The sequence below is a fragment of the Arachis ipaensis genome, chromosome B5 (assembly GCF_059453495.1).
Source record: "Arachis ipaensis isolate K30076 ecotype BB chromosome B5, ASM5945349v1, whole genome shotgun sequence".
In the NCBI taxonomy this organism is placed as follows: Eukaryota; Viridiplantae; Streptophyta; class Magnoliopsida; order Fabales; family Fabaceae; genus Arachis; species Arachis ipaensis.
This window is the reverse complement of record NC_142440.1, coordinates 140,782,159-140,791,709: the sequence shown is the minus strand read 5'-3', so window position 1 is coordinate 140,791,709 and position 9,551 is coordinate 140,782,159. Positions and strand designations below refer to the sequence as shown.

Here is a 9,551-nt window from a genome sequence, read left to right as displayed (position 1 = left end):
TAATGTTTATATATGGTCTCATGTCGATTATAGATGTATTGTCTGGTCACTGGGTTGCAAAACTCATTCCGTTTTTCTAAAAATAATTTTCAGGAACAAATACTTGAATGTGTGAGCCTTCTATTCAAGAGTAATGATCTGCAATTGGTACTTCATTTTTGTTGAGTTCTTAGACGTCATATGCTCCATATATCACAGGCAGGATCCATCCATATCTAATTGTTTTACCTTTTATTAAAAATATGAAATTATTCGTTTTAGAAACTGTAAATTTCTTTAAAATATTTGTAACTTTCTTATTTGATTTATATTTGAGTTTGATAGGCTTGCTAGGAAACTGTTTCCCTGAGCGCCGGTCATGGTTCATTTTGGGCCGTGACAATGATAATAGTATACATTATTGTGGTAGTTTGTATAATTACTGTTAATTTTGGTTTTTACTCCGTGTTAATGAATTTGGTCATCAGCAATGATTTCGGCATTGTTGTTGTTAAAGTCGTATTAATGTTAAAGAAGAAGAACAAAAATGCATAAGAGAGGAGGAGGAAAAATAGAGAGAAGAGAAAGAAGATGATATTATGGTAAATGTGTATTTTTTTTACGGTAAATATTATTGAAGACTTAATTACAAAATTTTATTTTGTACAGGAATTTAATTATAAATTTTTAAAGTGTAGAGACTAATTTGTAATTTTAGTAAAAATATAGAGATTAACAGTGTAATTTAACCTTTAAATAATAATTAATAAAGATTTAATTATAAATTTTATATTCTAAAAATTTAATTAAAAATTTGATTAAGGGCTAGTTTGGCTAAACTTTTTAAATAAGTTCTTTTGAAAAAAGAGCTTAAAATATAAGGACTTTTATTAATAACAACTTTAAAATAAGTTATTTTGTGTTTGAAAAGTTATTATAAAAGTCTTTGTTTTAAAGTTATGCATTAAATAGGAGTGACAAAATAGCTTTTGATAATAGAAGAAGTCACATTTTTTAACTTCTTCAAAAATTCTTAAATAATTTTTTAAAAAATTAAAAATTTATCTAAAAAATTATACCAAACATTATTAATGTAATTTGTTATAAATCAAAAGCTAAAAAGAATAACTTTTGGAATTTCCAAATGGACCCTAAATTATAAAGAGTTGATTAAAGACTAACAAAAAAATTAAATTTTATTGTTATTGTTGCTGATGTCGTTGTTTGATGGATCACCTTTTTTTCTCGAGCATAATGAAACCATTACTCCCCCAAGCCTTGTAATTTATTTTGGTATATACATCCAATTCATAAAATTGATAAAAGAAAAATCAATAGAACCCAAGTAAAACGGGACTGGAGTCTGGAGACCTTTCATTAGTATGGGGGGTGTTGGAAACAGAGGACTATTTCCGCAGAGTTAGCAAACTCCCTCAAACTTAGACAACAGCGAAAGTGCGAATCTCTAAAATGTGTCATCCTCAACCTCAAGGATCACTTTCATTTTTAGGTATTCTCTTCTCCAAATCCCTAATTTTGTTTCCTTCCCTTCCTCTTTATCCCTTCACACTCATTCTGAGCCCCCATCCCTTCGCCAAGTTGATGAAGCTGTTCATTCCTTCACTCGCATGCTCTCTATGCGTCGCCCTCCATCCATCATCCAATTCACCAAGATTTTGGGATCTCTTGCCAAGACCAACCATTTCCCCACCGCCATTTCCCTTTTTCAGCAATTGCAAGCCAGGGGAATCGCTTCCAACTTATTTACTTTGAACATCCTAATTAATTGTTGTTGCGGCATGGGTCGTATTTCACTTGCTTTCTCTGTATTGGCCAAGATTTTCAGAATGGATTATCAACCTGATACGGTAACATTGACAACAATCCTGAAAGGTCTCTATCTCTGTGGTAGTGTTGAAAAAGCAGTGCGCTTTCATGACAGAGTGCTGGCTCATGGATTTCACTTCAACCAAGTCACTTATGGGACGTTGATCAATGGGCTCTGTAAGACCGGCAAACATCAGCTGCTATTCAAGTGTTGAGAAACATCCCACGGCAAACATCAGCTCCCAATGTCTTCATGTACAGCGCAATTATTGATAGCCTCTGCAAGGATACACTTGTAAGTCAGGCTTTTCAATTATTTTCTGAAATGCTTGCTAAGGGAATTTCTCCTAATGTTATCACATACAGTTCTCTCATTTTTGGATTGTGTCTTGAGGGTCAATATAAGGAAGCCATTGATTTGTTAAGTGATATGGTGCTTAGAAACATTACTCCAGATGTTCATACCTATAGTATTTTGATCGATGGGCTATGCAAGGAAGGAAAGATCAAAGATGCAAAAAATGTGTTGGCTGTGATGACAAAACATGGTGTGAAACCAGATGTGGTTACTTATAACAGTTTAATGGACGGATATTGTTTGGTTAATCAGGTAAATAAGGCAAAATATGTATTCAACACAATGGCCCAAAGTAGAGTGTTACTTAATGTTCAAAGTTACAATATCATGATTAATGGCTTGTGCAAAAGTAAAATGGTCGATGAAGCCTTGAGTCTCTTTGAAGAAATGCGTCGTAAGTACTTGGTTCCAAACACGGTAACTTACAACACTCTTATTGATGGCTTGAGCAAATCAAAGAGAATCTCCTGTGCTTTGGAGCTTCTTGTCAAGATGCACGAGAGAGGTCCACCCGCTAATGTAGTGACTTACAATTCCTTGTTGGATGGGATGTTCAATATCAAACAAGTTGACAAGGCACTTGTGTTATTCAAGCAAATGAAAGAGAGTGGCATTGATCCAGATATATTCACTTACAATATACTTATAGATGGCCTATGCAAAGGTGGAAGACTTATAGATGCAAAAGAGATTTTTCAAAATCTTTCCGTTAAAGGCTATCCTCCAAATGTGAGGACATACAATATTATTATCAATGGGCTCTGCAAAGAGGGCTTGTTTGAAGAAGCATTGGCACTCTTGTCAAAAATGGAAGGCAATGGTTGCTTACCAGATGGTGTCACTTTTGAAACTGTTATCCGTGCTTTGTTTGAAAAAAATGAGAATGACATGGCGGAGAAACTTCTTCGGGAAATGGTTGCTAGAGGCTTATTGAATTGATAAAAGAAGATAAGATACATCAACTCAAATTGAAATTACATCTCATTGTTGCTGAATATGTATCATAGTTTTGTAAATTCTGTGTCTGTTAGGTCAGAGGACTTTGGCAATGCCATGACATCAATATAATTGTGCACTTTCGATTTTTGCAATTGCTATGATCCTTTTTAATTCCACTACTTTATTGATTATTTAGATGATATTCCTAGTTATAGCTTACTGATTTAGTGTTTAAGATCTCTTTATAGCAATCTATACTGTTATTCTCTTAGATCATATATTTATCATGCTACAAACTAAGCAAAACGAAAAAGATTGGAAATTTTGTTTTCTTGTTTGTTCTGTTATTCTGTTGTGCAACTTATTTTTCCGTAACTTTGTAGGTACCAAATATATATATATATCAAACTAATTCCTATGACTGTTTTATCATAAGCAACCATGAGCTATTGTTTATTTGATTGAATCCTCTGGGAATTGTTGTAAAAGGAAATTTAAGTAGGTAATAAGGATTTCTTCTCAGGCTATATAGTTTTCACTTCCATCTTAAAATTAAACCCACCTTCTAAAATGCATGTCCCCTTTTTTCTTCATCCTGAGCAACATCGAGTTAAGGTTAATATGGTTCAGTTGTCTCAAAATTTTTGGCCATTTACTTAATTATTGCTACTCAGTTGTAATGCTTGGAAATCGCTCCTGCTGAAAATATGTACATTATGAAGTACTTTTCCAGAGGATGTTTTTCTCTTAATTCTTAGATAAATTACCTCATTATTTCTTGTCTAAGATCCCGTGTAGACATTGTTCCATTGTCTCTGACTCTCTGATTGTTAGCATTTTAAAAAAACTCTTACTGGCTTGGAGTTTCATTGTGTGTTGTTGTGACGGAGGTGTTAAAAGTGAAATAATACAGAACTCTTTGAAATTGAATTTGATTTTATTTGGTGAATTTCTTTGTATTTATATATTATTTTGGTTAATGTTATTCTGGAAGGATTACTTTTAATGACTCTGAAGTCTGAACTTTATATTTGCTATGCAAAAGAAGTTTGTACAGACTAATTCATCTGCCAAACAATCAATTAGATGAGCGTAGGCAGTTGAGATGGCCCTCGATACTGTAAGATTCTGTTTTCTTTTATTGCGATGTAGTTTCATTAATCAAATTATTGCCATAATCAGTGAAACTCAGTTGATGTGACATATATCTCTTGAATCTACAGGCCTGAGGAATAAACCATTTGCACAACTGCACTCCAGTGATTGTACACCATGATTTGAAGCCACAAAATCTTCTTGTTGATAAAAATTGGGTTGTGAAGGTGTCAACTAATTGTCATGATTGAATTTTCTTGATAGCATGCTGAATGCTACCTGTAGATATGGTTTAATTGTTTTTTTTTCACCCTTTCTTTTTTTCTTTCGTATAGTTATGTGATTTTGGATTATCAAGAATGAAGCACAGTACATTCCTTTCTTCCAGATCAACTGCAGAAACAGTAAGCTGTCATAATCCTCATTTCTAAGCTCAAATACTGTGTCATACCCTCTGCCTTCTGAATTATTCATTCTTTCATGTTCTTGTTCTACATTTTGCTGCATATTTTTTATGTTTTTTGTGCTTTATATTCTTCTAAATCTATACAAACATACACAAATGGAGGCATTTGCTATTATCTTTTAACAAAAAATTTGGAAAACCAGGAGCTTCTTGCCGTTTAAAAATTCATTATGTTTGGCATGTTATATTAATCCTTTTGTGATGATGAATACCTATCTTTAGCCTCGGCTTATGTTATGTTCAATTTATAATACAATTACTAGTTCTATATGCCAAGAAAATGTCGATTGAATAGGGTTTGAGAGAATGAGAGAAGGAAGAAAACACAGAGTGAGAAAGAAAAGAGGATTCCAAGAGAAAGACAAGAAATTTATGATCTGCATTACTAGAAAAGAGGATTCAATTTTTTTTTGTAGTTCCAAAAAGTTGTGGGAATGCTAGATCTCTTAGGAGACAACTGATGCAAGAGCAAGAACAACCTCTAGAACTGTAGAAATACAAAGGAGACGTTTGGCAGTATTGCAGTTTGTCCAAAATTCTCTGTCTACTTCACCCCATTTTCCCTTCTCCACGAATGGAATGAGAGCTTCAGAAGGTATGTAGTAGTAATATGAATTGCATTTATTTATTATGAGTACATTCTTTGTATCATTTTTTTATAAGGCCACTTTACATTTTTCAGATCATTTCAATTTTAACTTTCAGCCTCAAGAATCTTTCAAAAAGACGCTCAAAAAAAAAATATAGAGTTTAAATAGCCCAAGGCTAAAGGCATCAACTTTCTTTTGATACACTGTACAGTACCAAGTAGCTTTGAAGTTTAGTCAAAATCTCCAGCTTTTAAGATGTAGCAGCAGCAAGAGGATTATAAGTTATTAGCAGGACTATATATTATATTATGCATAGTTTTCAACCATATTGTATCCTTGTCTTGACTCTGGCCAACTAGACGTTGCCCATGATACAGTTCAACAACAATTTTGGCCTTTGCAGAATGAATTTGTTGCTGCAACAACAATGGCATTTAACGAGAATAAGGGATTAGAGTTTATTCTCTTTAAATTAATTTGACAAAAATTTCTAAACATATCTTGTCATCAGCCATTCTGCACCAACTTGTCATGCTGATATGACACACTAACGGCCACATAAACAAGATTTAATATTGTTACTGACAGAATGAACGGAGGGGAGATGGAAGGACTACCGTGACCATTTTTAAATCTTTTGGGGACAATTCTGATTAATTTTATTTTTCAGGAACCAATTTAAAAATCGGACAATTTTTCAGGGACCAATTTGAATATTTATTCAAAGAGAAAATATATCTTTTCAATTTGCTTTTTTTAATTAATGTTATAAAATAAACTTATATTAAATTATCTTTATATAAAATTAATAGTTAAAATTTGTTAGATAATAATTTAGTTAAATTTATTAAATTATTTAATAATTTTTAAATATTATTTTTATATAAAAATATTTACATGTAAGTTGTTGTCTATAAAATATAATTTTTATCAGTGTTTTTTAAGTGAAATAAAAGAAGTAAAAAAAATGTGATATAATAAAAGGTTATTGTTATGCTAATGAAACTTTTTTTTTTTCTTCACATGAACTGACATACTCTAGAGTAGATACATTTATTTCTACTTCGTTACAGAAGTTTTATTTCCTCTGTAGGATAAATTATTAGTGAAGTTTTTCTATGGATGGGCCTCGAGAGCCTTTTTGTGTGTTTTTTTAATTTTATTAATTGTTGTTGTTATATTTTTTCTCTGCTTCTTGTGAGATTTTTTTTGGAATGATGTATATTAGAATCTCTTTGGTCGTTGGGGGAGGGGAAGGGAGGGGATTTATTGATCAGGACTCAGATTTGGTCTTCTGCAGCTCTAAATAGTAGTAGCTATTAGGTTCAATTTGGATAAACAGTTTAATTAAATTTTTTTTAAAAAATAGCTTAAATAATAAATGACTATATTAAAAGTAGCTTATAAATAAGTTATTTTGTGTTTGGATTTTTAATTTTAAAGATGTTTATTTTATAGAAATGTGATAAAAAGTAATAATATTATAAAAGAAGTCATTTTTTTAAACTTTTCTATAAACTCTTATAAACTTTTGAAAATTGCATTAGACATTAATATTACTACTTTTCATAAATCAAAAGTTTAAAAAAATTATTTTTGAAGCTTCCCAAAGTCTTTAATGTTTAGAAATATATTTTACCAAAAAAAAAAACATGTTTAGAAATATATGTTGTTGAATGAAGGTTTAATTACTCTGTTGGTCCTTATAGTTTCGCAAAATTTTCAATTAGGTTTCTATACTTTTTTTTTCCTTTTTAATTGGGTCTCTGCACCAAATTTTTTTCAATTAAGTTCCTACATTTTTTCTTTTATTTGAGTTTCTGTACCAATTTTTTTTAGTTGGATTCCTATATAATTAAGTCAATTACTACAAAGAGAGACCTAATTGAAAAAAAAATAGTGTAGGGACCCAATTAAAAAGAGAAAAAGTATAAATACTTAATTGAAAATTTTGCAAAACTATAAAGACCAACAGAATAATTAAACCTTAAATTCACATTAAAAAAAATTTATTGAAATTAACAGACCTAAAGAGCGGTCATTGTTTCTCGGTAAAAAATTATTATTTAGCATCCCTAATTTTAATGATAATAACTAATAACTAATAGCTATGGGGTGCAATATTTTATTAGGTGACAATTTTTTATTTATTCCATTCAATCTTTTCTCAATGATAAGTTGATTTGTCAATATTGTTTGATAATTTTTTTTAATATAAATAAACAATTATCAAGAGGTAGAAACAAAAATTAACTCTGATTAATTTTTTTTGGTGACTGAACATAACACAAAGAAAAAAGACCTAAGAAAAAGAGTAGTACTCCTCTCTAATAATAATGTCTAAATTATTAGGAGGCAGTAACCACTCTAAATACACCTACTTGTTTAAAACAGCAGTCTTAGCCATTAAATCAGCCGCTCTGTTTGCTGTTCGCTGGATGAGCACTAAAGTAGCTGTCCAATTGCGCTGGAGCATCTCTTTGATTTTGTCAAGCAGATCAGAGTCATTCCTAATCATGCTGGTTGTGCCTCGCGAAACAAGAAGAAACGCATCAAGATTATCAGTTTCACATATGACCTCTTTGCACTCGCAATCCCAAGCCATAACAAGCCCTCTCCAAATAGCATGAAGCTCACAACAGAGAACACTAGAAAGAGGTATACTGGCAGAACAACCTTTTATCCAAATTCCCATGCTATCTCTAATAATACATCCAAAGCCAGCTAATTGCTCATTTTCAAAAATGCTTGCATCGCAGTTCACTTTACAGACATTTATTGGAGGTGGTTCCCAGTTATATTTCAAAGAAGAAGGAATAATATGTTTTTGGTAGATAACAACATTAGAAAAATCTCGAGCAGCATGTTTAACTAAGTGAACAATTTTCTCCTTACTCCATGGATCATCTTGGTGGAAGATGTCATTGTTCCTATCCCTCCAAATCCACCAAAAGGCCGCTGCAAAGAGAAACTCATTTTTGTTGAGGTTAGAACGAATCCAAGATACAAAATCCAAATTAGAGTCCTCAACGGTCATTCCCAAATTTAAGCTAATCCAAATCTGACGAGCTTTTTGGCAAGTCCTAAAGCAGTGGTTAATATCCTCTAGAGCAAGATAACATCTCTGACAAAAATCAGAAGTAGAAATACCTCTTTGAAACCGGTAACTAGCTGTGGGAACTCCGTTGTTGAGGCAAAGCCAGAGCAGACACTTTATCTTCTCCAGTATTCTCAAGCGCCAAAGCCAAAGCCAATTTTCATTATCATTCCAGCCAAATTTCTTCTTCAATAGCCATTCATACCCGCTTTTAGTCGAGTAGGTGAGAGTATTTGAATTTGTCCAAAACCAACCTGTTTTATCTCCTGCCTGCTTGATAGGATCAAAGAGCATCAAATCAAGTTTAACTTCTTCCGGAATCATTGTGCAAAGAATATCCCACCGCCAATGCCCAAGGTGCCAGACATCTTCTAACTTCAAGTGAGAATCAGAAATGTGCACAAAAGGAACCAAAGGAGCTAGCGTTCCACATGGTCGCCAAGCATGATACCAAAAGGATTGAGACATCCTGCCTGTACACCAATCAAAACCATCACGAAGCTTTTCTATTGTCTTATAAATCGTTCGCCAAGTGCTTGAAACATTATTAGAAAATTTGGGTGAAAAGCAAGAACTCCCAGATAAATATTTTGCCAACATAATTCTTACCCAAAGCTTATCTTTATTATGCAATAATTGCCAAACAAGCTTTCCGAGTAAAGCAAAATTTACGCATTGAGTATCTCTAATTCCCAAGCCTCCATATTTTCTTGGAGTGACAACTTTGCTCCACTTGACCAAATTTAAGCAATGCTCCCCCACCTTTCCCTTCCACAAGAATTGTCTAAGCACAGAATCAATCTTTTGACAAACCGAAGTAGGAAAAAGATTCACTTGTATCTGATAAATAGGAAGAGAAAAAGCAACAAATTTAATTAAGCAAAGCTTGCCTGCTCTGTTAAGGAGCCGACCTTTCCAACTAGCCAGTCTATTCTTGATCTTCTCTAAAGAGTCCGAAAAAATAGATCTAGCAGCTCGAGGATGATTAAGGTTCACCCCCAAGTATTTTCCTAGGTCACTAGTAAAAGGAATATGAGAAACACCAGACAACATTTCCTTCCTTCTATTAGAGATATTTCTAGAACAAATAGCTTTAGATTTTTCAATGTTAACCTTCATATCTGAAGCTTTACAGAACAACTCCAAGGTGTGCACAACATTCTGAACTTGACTTTTCTTCGCTTTACAAAAAAGGAGGAG

General features: G+C 32.6%; 2 protein-coding genes across 4 annotated transcripts; both read left to right on the top strand.

Annotated features, from left to right (window-relative positions):
* Positions 1 to 1,325: 1,325 nt before the first annotated feature.
* LOC148565984 (uncharacterized) lies at positions 1,326 to 5,730 on the top strand. 3 transcript variants are annotated; one of them, XM_088488178.1, is made up of 5 exons: positions 1,326 to 4,223; positions 4,327 to 4,425; positions 4,534 to 4,602; positions 5,081 to 5,259; positions 5,347 to 5,730. In XM_088488178.1, exon 1 carries the CDS (start codon positions 2,060 to 2,062, stop codon positions 3,101 to 3,103), a length of 1,044 nt encoding a protein of 347 aa, XP_088344304.1. In that variant the 5' UTR covers positions 1,326 to 2,059; the 3' UTR covers positions 3,104 to 4,223; positions 4,327 to 4,425; positions 4,534 to 4,602; positions 5,081 to 5,259; positions 5,347 to 5,730. The 3 variants fall into 3 exon arrangements, with proteins under 3 accessions (XP_088344304.1, XP_088344305.1, XP_088344302.1); XM_088488179.1 differs by having other exon boundaries at positions 4,534 to 5,259; positions 5,370 to 5,730; XM_088488176.1 differs by having other exon boundaries at positions 4,534 to 5,259.
* LOC148565985 (putative pentatricopeptide repeat-containing protein At1g12700, mitochondrial) lies at positions 1,608 to 2,021 on the top strand. The gene has a single exon (XM_088487327.1). The coding sequence runs from the start codon at positions 1,608 to 1,610 to the stop codon at positions 2,019 to 2,021; it is 414 nt and encodes a 137-aa protein (XP_088343453.1).
* Positions 5,731 to 9,551: the final 3,821 nt, after the last annotated feature.